This window comes from Scyliorhinus torazame, chromosome 4, assembly GCF_047496885.1.
Source record: "Scyliorhinus torazame isolate Kashiwa2021f chromosome 4, sScyTor2.1, whole genome shotgun sequence".
In the NCBI taxonomy this organism is placed as follows: Eukaryota; Metazoa; Chordata; class Chondrichthyes; order Carcharhiniformes; family Scyliorhinidae; genus Scyliorhinus; species Scyliorhinus torazame.
In genome coordinates, this window is record NC_092710.1 from 338,716,013 (window position 1) to 338,729,533 (window position 13,521).

The 13,521-nt window shown below is 52.2% G+C and overlaps 1 protein-coding gene across 9 annotated transcripts in view; it reads right to left on the bottom strand.

Annotated features, from left to right (window-relative positions):
• Positions 1–1,025: 1,025 nt before the first annotated feature.
• Positions 1,026–13,521, bottom strand: part of disp1 (dispatched homolog 1 (Drosophila)) — a 741,843-nt gene continuing 729,347 nt past the window's right edge. For all 9 annotated transcript variants that reach the window (XM_072500251.1, XM_072500248.1, XM_072500250.1 and 6 more), the window contains 2 exons: positions 12,606–12,703; positions 1,026–6,368 (listed from right to left, as the gene is read on the bottom strand). In XM_072500251.1, coding sequence (XP_072356352.1) covers positions 3,495–6,368; positions 12,606–12,703 — 2,972 coding nt within the window. In that variant the 3' untranslated portion in view covers positions 1,026–3,494. The remainder of the gene's footprint in view (positions 6,369–12,605; positions 12,704–13,521) is intronic.

Consider the following 13,521-nt stretch of genomic DNA (forward strand, 5'->3'; position numbering starts at 1 on the left):
AATAAACTGATCCCTGAGGGACACCACTAGCCACTGATCACCAACCAGAAAAACACCCATTTATCCCCACTCTTGGCTTTCTGTTAGTTAACCAATCCTCTATCCAAGCTAATACATTACCCTTAACACTGTCCACCTTTATATCTTATGCAGCAGCCTTTTGTGTGGCACCTTGTCAAATGCCTTCTGGAAATCCAGATCACCACATCTACTGGTTCCCTGTTGTTCACCGCGCTCGTAACGTCCTCAAAGAATTCCAGTAAGTTAGTTAAACTGTGTTCAGTTCTGGTCACCACATTATAGGAAGGATGTGACTGTACTGGAGGGGGTGCAGAGGCGATTCACCAGGGTGTTTCCTGGGATGGAACATTTAAGTAATGAAGAGAGGTTGGATAGGCTTGGATTGTTTTCTCTGGAGCAGAGAAGACTGAGGGGCGACCTGATCGAGGTGTACAAGATTGTGAGGGACATGGGCAGGGTGGATAGGGAGCAGCTATTCCCCTTAGTTGAAGGGTCAGTATCGAAGGGACACAAGTTCAAGCTGAGGGGCAGGAGGTTTAGGGGGATTTGGGGAAAAACATTTTTACCCAGAGGGTGGTGACGGTCTAGAATGGTAGAGATGTGTTGCCTCACATCCTTTAAAAAGTACCCGGATGGGCACTTGACACATCATAACATTCAAGGCTCTGGCCCAAGTGCTGGCAAATGGGATTAGGTAGGTCAGGTGTTTTTCATGTGTCGGTTCAAACTCAATGGGCCGTAGGGCCTCTTCTGCACTGTATTTTCTGTGATTCTGTGACTTTCATGTGGCAAGGCAGGGTGGGGGAGAGAAAGAAAGAGACGAGAGAGCTTGAAGGGGGCAGTAGAATGAATAAAAAGAATACTGAAAGTCAGCAATTAAAAAGAGCTTTTCAATTGTGTATCAAACTAGTAATCACCTTCATTTTCATTGCAGCAATAATTGTAAAATCCTCAATGTGTTTGAATAAATACATGGCTTCCCTTGATAATGCATAGACAACAGATAGGAATATTTAGTTTAATAGCCGTAGTAACAGTTCTTTAAATAGCAGAAAGCATACATTAAGAATGCAAGTATTAAATTATTCTCCCGGTACTTAACTCGGGTCAAAAAGAATAAAATAAAAAGGGAAAATAGACGTGAGGTGAATGGGCTCATCGACTGAAGGTTTCAAATTCACCATCGTCACTAATTTCTCCCGGCACATGTACAAAAACCTGTGTGTAAAAAGTTGATATGGTCAGAGTTCCACCTGATGGTATAGGGCGGTGGGAGAGAGGGCGGGGGATGCATGGGAGACACTACTGATCAAATGGATAATGGTGCACAATATTCTGAAAGCTTTGATGGGAGTTGACCCACTTTTATGCTTGGGGGGGGGTTCAGGAGATTCATGCCAGGATCAAAGATTTGTAATGGCGTCCAAATCAATAAACCGGAGTAAGTCATCAGTAATTCAGTGAGCAGTGGTTAAGACAGGATGGATTTGAGGGAAAAGATGGTTGCATGGTTGTAAAAACCATTTGTCTTGAATGGTGGAGGTACCGTATCGTTCATCAATGGCCAGGAGTTGCTGGATTCCCAACTCCTTCGAAGAGCAAACATAGGTGGTGCAGAGAATGGGGTGCCCCCTTTTATTGCACTCCCAGCATGGTGTCGGCAGCACCGAATGGTGGCAATGACAAATCAAGCACAGCCCTCTTCAGGTTATCGTTCTCCTAGAAACCCCACCAAAGTAAAGTTGTCCTACATTGTTCCATTTCAAAACAACAGGGAACCGGAGGTTAGTATGGAGGTGACACAATGTACAGGAGCTCACAGTGTGCCTGGGTGCAAGTTCAATCCCCATTCTCTGCACAGACATTATGAAAGGAGAGTGGAGGGAAGACAGAATGCCGCATCCCTAGGTCTGCTCTTTGTAGCCAAATAAAGTGGCAATTGGTAGGCTTTGAACTTTCCCCTTTGCAGCAGGTTGTGCCTGGCCGGGTGCGGGCGAGGAAAGAAATTGGGGGATTGCTTCTGTTTTGGATTTAAGCTTCCAAGAAATTAGTTGCAGTCCACCATTTGCTTTTTCTGTCAGCAGGGCAGTGGAGCTAGGCTAAGGAATTGGGCAAAGATTCTTACAGGGCCTGCTCTAACAAAGATTATCCTCATTTCCAGCCCTGGTTGTTGCTGAATTAGCTGCATTGGGGGGGGTGGGGGGGAGGCATTTGTGATGCTGCAATTCACATCAGCACGCTGAGGTCAGGGTGAGGATGTTTTGTTAGTATTTCTGCTTTCAATAGCTATCCAGCAGCTCCTGCTGCAAAGTGGAAAGGTGCGGAGTAGCCCAGGTGAGGACCTGATCAGATTAATTGTAACCTTTGTCTCCCCACTTCATAGACTAACAGACTTCTAACATTGGCACGATGCAGGGAATAGCCTCGTAGCTAAGAGCTGGTGGTGCCTGGTAGAATGAACATGTGCTGTGGACGATCCAGGGCAAAATAAATTTAAAATGGGAATTATCATGGCACCATCTCTGACTTACACAAGTTTCTTTAACTGCATCTTATTTCAGTGTATATTGTTGGGCGTCGCTCCCCTCAGCCCTTGTCCCTCTCCCTTCCCACCCACCCCTTTGAAAAGGCATTGAGAGACATGTGCCTTCACCTCGAGTTAAAGCACCCTCGCAGTGTTCTCCCCTCGATACACAAAGGGTTCACCGATTTAGTTCTGAATGCTTTGTCCAGCTGGCAAGCTGGCTTCATTCAGCCTTTGGAAGAACGGAGTCGATACAATTGCACTTTGTAATCGCCGGGGTTGGGTCGCTGGGCTGTGAGATGTGGCTGAGAATGGAAGTGAGGGCCCGCCGTCCCTGAGTGCGGGAATCCTGTCTGGTCACGGCGTGAGGCTCCCCTTTGGCTGGATCACTGGACCCATTTAAATTTGAGAACGTTGATTTATCGTGAACTGCCGCTTGCGCTCTCGGTCCATGACATCCATGTCGGCTGTTGTATTAAAGACCCCTTTGGTTTTGGCATGTGCTGTCCTGAGGAGTTGCCATTATTAACACAGGGACAGAAAGAAAGAGTACAGGGTTGGTGCCTGCAGCTATACAGAGAAGATGTCTGAAGGGTCCCAGGATTGCACCCACTTCCAAGCCCCTCGTCCCCACTGGACGGTGTGAGCTTTGAGATTGTTTGGCTTTTAAATCTCTTGTGGGGCTGAAAGATAGGCAGAAGTTTCCAGGTGGAGAACTTTTCAGTGCCTGCTTCTCTGTGTGAAGCATGGCAGGGTGATGGCAAAGGTGGTTGGGGGCGGGTGTGTGTGGTGGAGGTGGCACATGGCCCTAGGGCATGTGCACAACATTCCAGGCAGTCCAGCAGTGGCATTAAGTTGCCCCTGAAGAGCTGGGTGCCGAGGAAATGGGATGATAAACCACGCACAGTTCGCTGACTATAGAGATTCCAGATCACCCCAATTGGGGGCTTTAATGGGGGTTGGCGTGAACCCGGGCGGTAACGCTCTCCAGCGAGCGTGGGATACTGTTCAGCCGTGTGCTGATCTGGACAAACCGGATCTGAGGCAGTGGTAGCTTGGCTTGTGCCGGTAGATTAGTTGCTCCCCGGCTTGGTCTGGCAGGGCGGTAGGCGGGTATTTGGGTTCCATTGAACAGCCGGGGATCAGTGCCCAGTAATTGGCCATCACCAGAGGCATCTGGCCTCTTCTCACCAGCTTCGTCACCCTCACTGGCAGCTAAGGGCTCCAACTCGTAATGCTCGTGCTCCATCTCCAGCCGGTCTCCCTCACCAGCTGACTGGTGCTTGTGGACACGGCAGGCTCTCTTGCCCTCCTTCCGTCCGTGGCCAGCATGGGGAGGGAGTGGCTGAGGCAGGCCGTGGCACTGCAACTTTTTGGGTACGGGTATCTGGCCACAGGTGCCCTGCGGACCCAGGCAGCGACACATACACTGGAAGAAGAAGGTGGCGAAGCCCCAGCTGATACACATGATGAGCATCATGAAGGTGCCAAGCTGTGTGTAGGCTAAGACAGTGGAGGGCATCATCATGGCACCAGCTACAAAGGTGGTTAGGGCAGCCATGGCGATGGCAGACCCCATCCGGCTCAGGGAGAAGACCACCTTTCCCTCGCGGTCCGTCTCTGGTGCCAGACGATAGGCCACACCGTAATGGACAGCAAAGTCAACAGCCAAACCCACAGCCACGGAGATGGTGACGGACTCCAGAACATTCAACTCCCAGCCCAGCAGTACCAGTGAGCCAACTGTGACAAAGATGGTGCCGGTGATGGAGACAATGGCGTACAGGCTGATCACCACATTGCGGGTGGTGAGTAACATGACACTGAAGGCCACGGCAACCGAGAGCCCCATGGCGACCAGGGTGCCATCGGAAAGGCTGTCCTGAAGGTCAAAGAACTCCAGGCCGCTAACGAACCAGCCGTTGCTGAGTCCAGCCGGAGCAGCTTTCAACTCTTCCACAATCCAGGCATCCACCTCCTTGTAGAAACTATTCATCTTCTCATAGGCCAGCGTGAAGAGGTAGGTACTCTGAAATTCCAGCACCACAGCCCGGATGGTATCATTAATGTCAAAGCGGGGCCCTGGTGTCTTGCTGTCCAAGTGGTAGCCAGTACTACGCTCCAGCTCCATGATGGCACGTTTGATGCACAGCTGGAAAACCTCTTGCTTATAGGGGAAAGTGGATTGACTGCAGCACGGATACAGGGTGGGCTCCTCACAGTCTTGATTCTCCATCCACTGCCGGAAGGTTTCGACAAAGCAGCTGGTGAAGTCTTGCTCATCGGTCTGGTGAAAGAAGGTCTGGTTCCTCAGCCTCTGGCAGAAGCGCAGGAGCCACAGCTGGGAGGTGGGACTGGCCACATCAAAGGTAGCGTCTAGCCGCAGCCGACCCTTGTTATGGGGGTTGAGTGGGTCACCACCATCCACAGGTGCAACGCCCCACACTAGCGTGATGGGCATGTGCAGCTCCTCACCATGGTGTACCCGCTCAAAGACAAACAGCCTGCGGAACTCCGCATCGTAGCGTTCGAAAGGGTGTGACGAGCGGAACACTTGGAACTCAGAGAGCTCCAGTGACGGCAACTTCATCTTGGGGTCGACGCAGACGATGTAAGCGCCACCAATGGTCAGGGCCAGGAACCAGCATAGCCAGATGTAGCGGAACTTGATAACAATGCAAGGCAGCACCTTCTCAAAGAAAATCCGGGACGTCTCGGATCCAGCCAGCAGGAGGCTCTGTAACTTGCGGCAGAGCCGTGCTGGCCAGCTGTCGTGGTAGGCTGGCCGGCCAGGTTTCTCACCACACTGGAAAAAATGCAGCAGGTAGCGTTCATGCAAGACCACCACTGCCGGGAGCCAGGTCACCATTAAAATGTAGTTGACCAGGATGGCGGTGCCAGCATATACGCCAAAGCACCGTATAGCAGTGATATTGCTGACATAGTTGGCATAGAAGGCAGCTGCGGTGGTGAAGCTTGTGACAAACATGGAGAGGGCCGCATGGTGCAGGGTGACGCTCACTGTTTCTGCCAACTCAGCCTGGGGCTTGTCAAATTTAGTGTGGTTCCAGACGTCGCACAGTACAAAGGCGTCATCGGCCCCGATCCCTACCAGGATAATGAGTGCTGTGAGGTTCATGAAGGGGAAAAATTTGAAGCCGAAAACAATCCTGTAGAGGAAGTAAGAGACGATCAGGGAGCTGATGATGGCGAACATGGTCATCAAGGTGATGAACATGGATCTAGTGTACATGCACATTATAAACAGAACAATTGCAATCGCAATGGCAGGATACACGGTATCCATCAGAAGGTAGTCCTGGAACAAGTTGTGCTTGATCCCAAACTCTATTCCTGCAATGGTGGTGACACCATCGGAACAGTTCCAGTTCTCAAATTTGTCCAAATAAATGTCCATCATACTCTTCCCTTTCTCTGTGGGGATGAACAGCATGCTGTACTTTAATGCCGGGATCACGTAGTCCAAGGTCTGGGGACTCAAGAAGTCCTTGTCCACCAAATAATGGAGGATTTGGTAGACGGCATTATATTTAGTACACTTGCGGGGCACGGAGGTACACTTCAGCTGGTCTTTGCGGCGGGTGGTCATGTCCCAGCAGTCGGGCCCCAGGGTCCCGTTGTGGTAATATTTAACGCAAGAGCGGAGGAGTTTTAGCGTATGTGCCACATCTCGCTCAGTGATCTTCTGGCAGGAGGACCGGTTGTTGAGGATAGCAATGTAGTTGCCCAGTGTCCAGCTGGGGCAGCAGGAGGCGGCTGACGTTCTCTGGCAAAGGTCCCCAAACTGAAAGTGTGAGCGGATCTGCAAAGGAAAGAAACAATATTCAAACCAGTTTTAAACATTTCCACATAGAAACTGGGGTTTGGGGGGTTTCGAAAGTTACAGCAGAATTTTTTTTTTTAATTAGTTGCTTAATGAAACGAGGTAATTACCAAACTCTAGATTCATTTCTAAGCCTGTAGCATTCCTAAAGAGGGACTGGAGGAGATTTTTTATTGCTTGGAAGGATGGTGGAAGCAGATTTCATAATAAATTTGAAAAAGGAATGGTATAAATTGTTGAAAGGTTTGCAGATCTATCAAGATTCGGGGTGGTGGGGGACTTCCGGTTGCGGCGATGCGGAGCTAAGCCGCACGTTTCGGCAGCTCCCGCGACAACGGACTTTCGGGCTCTCCAGAGGAGCCCCAACGGAGCTTTTTTTTAATCAATCCCGTGTGGGAAGGTGCAGTAAGGTACCCCCTTACAATATATGGCAGAAATTAGCGGTGGAACGACGAGGAAAGAGGTCCTGGAGCAGAGGCCAAAACGAGGGGAAAAAAGCAAGATGGCAGAGGGCGGAGAGCGAGCAGCGTGGGGGCCAGACCAGCAGGAGTTCCTCAAGCGCTGCGTGGAGGAGCTGAAAAAGGAGGTGCTGGCGCCAATGCTGTTTGCAATTGAGGGGCTGAAGGAGACCCAGAAGACCCAGGCGGTGGAGCTTCGTGAGGTGAAAGACAAAATAAATGACAACGAGGATGAGATCTTGGGCCTGGCGGTAAAAGTGGAGGCGCACGAGGTGGTGCACAGGATGTGGGCCGAGAGACTGGAGGTCCTGGAGAACAGGTCGAGGAGGAAGAACCTCCGGATTCTGGGTCTTCCCGAAGGAGTGGAGGGAGCTGATGCCGGGGCGTACGCGAGTACGATGCTCCATTCGCTGTTGGGGGGGGGGGGGGGGGGGCGGAGGCCACTCCGAGCCCCCTGGAGCTGGAAGGGGCTCACCGGGTCCTGGCGAGGAGACCCAAGGCCGACGAGCCGCCAAGGGCGATAGTGGCGAGGTTCCATCGTTTCGCGGACAAAGAAAGTGTGCTGAGATGGGCCAAGAAGGTGCGGAGCAGTAGATGGGAGAACGCGGTGATCCGAGTATACCAGGATTGGAGCGCGGTGGTGGCAAGGAGGAGAGCTGGCTTCAACCGGGCCAAGGCGGTGCTGCATAAAAAAAAGAGTCAGGTTCGGTATGCTGCAGCCTGCGCGACTGTGGGTCACTTATCAGGACCGACACCATTATTTTGAAACGCCAGAAGAGGCTTGGACCTTTATTCAGACAGAAAAACTGGACTCGAACTGAGGGGATGTGGTTGTATATGGGGTTGTAAATATGGGTAACGAGTATTTCATGGGTGAGATGATGGATGGGGATGTGGGTAGAGTTCTGGTTAAAATTCCTAAAATTTCCTTTTTTCTTTTCTGTAGACGTGATGATGATGATGGGGAATGTGGGCGTCGGTGCTGGAGGGAGGTGAGACTCGGGGATGAGGGAACTGGGATAAGGGCCGCAACAGGAGCTGCGCCACAGGGGGCGGGGCTGGCTCAGGAAAGCACGGGCATTTTTGGCGCCAAAAGAGGGGGGGGGGATGGAGGAAGGTAAGGAGGAGAGACTCCAACACGGGGGAGATCAATGGGAAGGCAGGGGAAGCCGGGGTCAGCAGAAGTCAGCTGACTCACGGAAGTAATATGGGGGGAGCAAAAGAGCTAGATGTGGATCTAGCGGGGGGGAGGGATTCTAGGGTTGCTGCTGCACTGTCCGAGGGGGAACTGAAAATGGAAGAGTTGGTCAGGGCGGGGGTTCCCCGCCTGGGGGACTGGAGGGTGCGGGAGGCGTGAGCACGGGACTGGCCTAAGATAGGAGATGGCTAGTCGGCGGCCGGGGGGGTAACCCCCCAATCTGGCTGATCACGTGGAATGTGAGGGGCCTAAATGGGCCGGTTAAGAGGGCCCGAGTGTTCGCGCACCTAAAGGGACTGAAGGCAGACGTGGTCATGCTTCAGGAGACACATCTGAAAGTGGCAGATCAGGTCAGGTGAAGGAAGGGATGGGTAGGACAGGTGTTCCACTCGGGGCTGGATGCGAAGAACAGAGGGGTGGCAATACTGGTGGGGAAGCGGGTGTCGTTTGAGGCCAAGAACATAGTAGCGGACAATGGAGGCCGATACGTGATGGTGAGCGGTAGGTTGCAGGGGACGGAGGTGGTACTGGTGAATGTATACGCCCCGAACTGGGACGATGCTGGATTCATGAAACGGATGTTGGGGCGTATTCCAGACCTGGAGGTAGGGAGCTTGATAATGGGTGGGGATTTCAACACGGTGCTGGACCCAGCATTAGATCGCTCTAGATCTAGGACGGGGAAGAGGCCGGCTGCGGCCAAGGTGCTTAGGGGTTCATGGACCAGATGGGGGGAGTAGATCCGTGGAGATTTGCCAGGCCTTTGGCCAGAGAATTTTCTTTTTTCTCCCACGTACATAAGGCCTACTCCCGGATAGATTTTTTTGTTCTGGGCAGGGCATTGATCCGGAAAGTGGAGGGAACGGAGTATTCGGCCATAGCCATCTCAGACCATGCCCCGCATTGGGTGGAGCTAGAGCTGGGGGAGGAGAGGGACCAACGCACATTGTGGAGGCTGGATGTGGGACTGCTGGCAGACGAGGAAGTGTGTGGGAGGGTGCGGGGGTGTATTGAAAGGTTTCTGGAGGCTAACGACAACGGGGAGGTGCAGGTGGGAGTAGTATGGGAGGCGCTGAAGGCGGTGGTCAGGGGAGAGTTAATCTCCATCAGGGCTCATAGGGTGAAGAGAGAGGGCAGGGAAAGGGAGAGGTTAGTGGGGGAGATTTTAAGGGTGGACAGGAGCTATGCAGAGGCTCCAGATGAGGGACTACTCAGGGAGAGACAAAGTCTCCAGACGGAGTTCGACCTGTTGACCACAGGGAAGGCAGAGGCACAGTGGAGGAAGGCACAGGGGGCGATATATGAGTATGGGGAGAAGGCGAGTCGGATGCTGGCACATCAGCTCCGTAAGAGGATGGCAGCGAGGGAAATAGGCGGAATCAAAGATGGCAGGGGAACTACGGTGCGGAGTGCGGGGAAAGTGAATGAGGCTTTTAAGGCCTTTTACGAGGAGCTGTATAGGTCCCAGCCCCCAGGGGGAAAAGAGGGGATGCGGCGATTCTTGGACCAATTGAGGTTCCCGAGGGTGGAGGAGCTGGTTAAAGACTGGGGAGCATGCAGGCAGGGAAGGCCCTGGGGCCGGATGCGTTCCCGGTGGAGTTTTATAGGAAGTATGTAGACCTGTTAGCCCCGTTGCTGGTAAGGACCTTCAATGAAGCAAGGGAGGGGGGGACCCTGCCCCCGACAATGTCGGAGGCGACGATCTCTTTGATCTTGAAGCGGGATAAGGACCCACTGCAATGTGGGTCGTATTGACCGATCTCGCTCCTTAACGTAGATGCTAAGTTGCTGGCAAAACTGTTGGCCATGAGGATTGAGGACTGTGTCCCGGGGGTGATTCACGAGGACCAGATGGGATTTGTAAAGGGCAGGCAGCTAAACACCAATATGCGAAGGCTCCTAAATGTGATAATGATGCCATCGATGGAGGGAGAGGCGGAGATAGTGACAGTTACGGACGCGGAGAAGGCCTTTGATCTGGTAGAGTGGGAGTATCTCTGGGAAGTGTTGAGGAGGTTTGGGTTTGGGGGAGGGTTCATTAGTTGGGTTAAGCGCCTGTATAAAGCCCCGGTGGCGAGTGTGGTCACGAACCGGCGGAGGTCGGAGTATTTCCGGCTGTATCGAGAGACGAGGCAGGGGTGCCCCCTGTCCCCTCTGCTGTTTGCATTAGCAATTGAACCTTTGGCCATGGCGTTAAGGGAGTCGGGGAAATGGAAGGGGGTGATTCGAGGGAGAGAGGAACAGAGTGTCGCTGTACGCAGACAACCTGTTGCTGTATGTGATGGATCCAGTGGAGGGGATGGTTGAGGTAATGCAGATCCTACGGGAGTTTGGAGACTTTTCGGGCTATAAGCTCAATGTGGGAAAGAGCGAGCTCTTTGTGATCCATCCGAGGGACCAGGGAAAAGGGATAGACGACCTACCGTTGAGGAGGGCGGAAAGGAGCTTTCGATACTTGAGGATTCAGGTAGCTAGGAGCTGGGGGGCACTGCACAAACTTAATTTGACGCGGTTGGTGGAACAGATGGAGGAGGATTTTAAAAGGAGGGACATGTTGCCACTCTCGCTGGCGGGTAGGGTACAGTCGATTAAAATGGTGGTCCTCCCGAGGTTTCTTTTTGTATTCCAATGCCTCCCAATTGTGATTACTAAGGCCTTCTTTAAGAGGGTAAGCAGGAGCATTATGGGATTTGTGTGGGCGAGTAAGACCCCGACGGTAAGGAGGGGGTTCCTGGAGTGCAGCAGAGATAGAGGAGTGTTGGCGCTGCCGAATTTGGGTGGTTACTATTGGGCAGCCAACGTGGCAATGATCCTTAAGTGGGTGATGGAGGGAGAGGGGGCGGCGTGGAAGAGGTTGGAGATGGCGTCCTGCAAAGGAACGAGCCTGGGGGCGCTGGTGACGGCACCGCTGCCGATCTCGCCAACAAAGTACACCACGAGCCCGGTGGTGGTGGCAACGCTAAAGATCTGGGGGCAGTGGAGACGACACAGGGGTGCGATGGGAGCCTCGGTGTGGTCCCTGATCAGAGACAACCATCGGTTTGTCCCAGGAAGGATGGACGGGGGGTTTCATAGCTGGCATCGGGCAAGGATTAGAAGAATGGGGGACCTGTTCATTGACGGGACGTTTGCGAGCTTAGGCGCACTGGAGGAGAAGTTTGGGCTACCCCCGGGAAATGCGTTCAGGTACATGCAAGTGAGGGCGTTTGTGAGGCGGCAGGTGAGGGAATTTCCGCTACTCCCGGCACAGGGGATTCAAGACAGGGTGATTTCAGGCGTATGGGTCGGAGAGGGCAAAGTGTCGGCGATATACCAGGAGATGAAAGAAGAGGGGGAGGCTTTGGTAAAGGAGCTGAAGGGTAAATGGGAAGAGGAGCTGGGGTAGGAGATTGAGGAGGGGCTGTGGGCTGATGCCCTAAGTAGGGTTAATTCCTCTTCCTCGTGTGCCAGGCTTAGCCTGATACAGTTTAAGGTGATTCACAGAGCACATATGACGGGGGCGAGGCTGAGTAGGTTCTTTGGGGCGGAGGACAGATGTGGGAGGTGCTCAGGAAGTCCGGCGAACCATGTCCATATGTTTTGGTCATGCCCGGCACTGGAGGGGTTCTGGAGGGGAGTTTCAGGAACAGTATCTAAGGTGGTGAAAGTCCGGGTCAAGCCAAGCTGGGGGCTAGCACTATTTGGAGTAGTGGACGAGCCGGGAGTGCAGGAGGCGAAAGAGGCCGGCATTCTGGCCTTTGCGTCCCTAGTAGCCCGGTGAAGGATCTTGCTAATGTGGAAGGAGGTGAAGCCCCCCAGCGTGGAAGCCTGGATAAATGACATGGCTGGGTTTATTAAGTTGGAAAGGATAAAGTTTGCCTTGCGAGGGTCTGCGCAGGGGTTCTACAGGCGGTGGCAACCGTTCCTAGACCATCTCGCGGAGCGTTAGATGAAGGTCGAACAGCAGCAGCCTGGCGGGGGGGGGGGGGGGGGGGGGAGGATATCGTTCGTGGGTGGGTTCCTTTGGGGGGCATTTGAGCAAGAAAACACATGAATGATCTGGAAACTGACATGTACAGGAAGAATCTAATGTACAAAGTCAAGACAAATTTTAAAAAGGAAAACCTCTTGGGTCTGGTTTAGCACAGGGCTAAATCACTGGCTTTTAACGCAGACCAAGGCAGGCCAGCAGCGCGGGTTCAATTCCCGTACCAGCCTCCCCGAACAGGCTCCGGAATGTGGCGACTAGGGGCTTTTCACAGTAACTTCATTTGAAGCCTACGTGTGACAATAAGTGATTTTCATTTCATTTTTCATTTTAAAATCATCCTAGTTCTCTCACGAGGACTGTCGAAGCAGGTGCTAGAAATGGATTCAAAAGACTAGGGAGGGAAAGGAAATGAGGAATATGAAGAGAAGGTGGGTTGGTGACACTCAAAAAGAAAGCTAACAACCACCGTTCCTGCTGCCCAAAAAACCCGATTCTCTTCCTTGTCCCATTCTTGATGCAGCAGGGAGCCCAAGGAAGCAGAGTAGAAAAAGAAAGTCAATACTTGTGATAATATGTCAGTCCTTACATACCCTGGTGTTGTCAAGATTGCACATCGATTTAATTGATTGTGTCCGCCATAGGTTCTCCCCATCCGCTGAGGCAAATACCACTCGAGAATAGCGATCACCTATAGGGTAGGGTAAGAAGATAATGAACTTGTGAAGACCTTCAGCGTGCAGTTCCCCCATGGCTTAGAGTTAAGGGTAAGGCAACTACAAACTGGGTGTGAGCAAAGGGTAAGGTAGTGTCATGTGTTACATTACTGGACGAGAAATGCAGAGTCCTGAAATATTTGAACATGAATTCAAATGCCTTCTTAGTAAGCCAAAATCTGGTATTATTAAAGGGAAAGGGATCAGTCAGCTGCTGTATTCTTGTAAAAATTCAACTGGTTCACCAATATCAGCACCACGGTGGCACAGTGGTTAGCACTGCTGTCTCACAGCGCCAGGGACCCAGGTTCCATTCCGGTCTCAGGTAACTGTGCTGAGTCTGCACTTTCTCCCCGTGTGTGCGTGGGTTTTCTCCGGGTGCTCCAGTTTCCTCCAACAGTCCAAAGATGTGCGGGTGAGTTGGATTGGCCATGATAAATTGCCCCCTAGTGTCCAAAAGGTTAGGTGAGGTTACTGGGATAGGGTGGAGCGCTTTCAGAGGGTCGCTGCAGACTCGATGGGCCGAATGGTCTCCTTCTGCACTGTTGGGAGTTTATGACTATCCTGGAGGGAAGGAAATTGGTTGTTCTTGTTCTATCTGGTCTATTTGTGATTTCATTCCCACACCAATATTGTTGCCGATATTCTCTGTTTGGGAGACTATGTTCTTGCTTCGAGCTGATTTGCATGTGATTTGCGCTCCCTCACCATTTAAATGCATGCATGGCGAGGAATACGAAGGATTCTCAAGGCTATCAGGCTGCCATTTTGAGCGGAAGTCCGATAAGCGAAG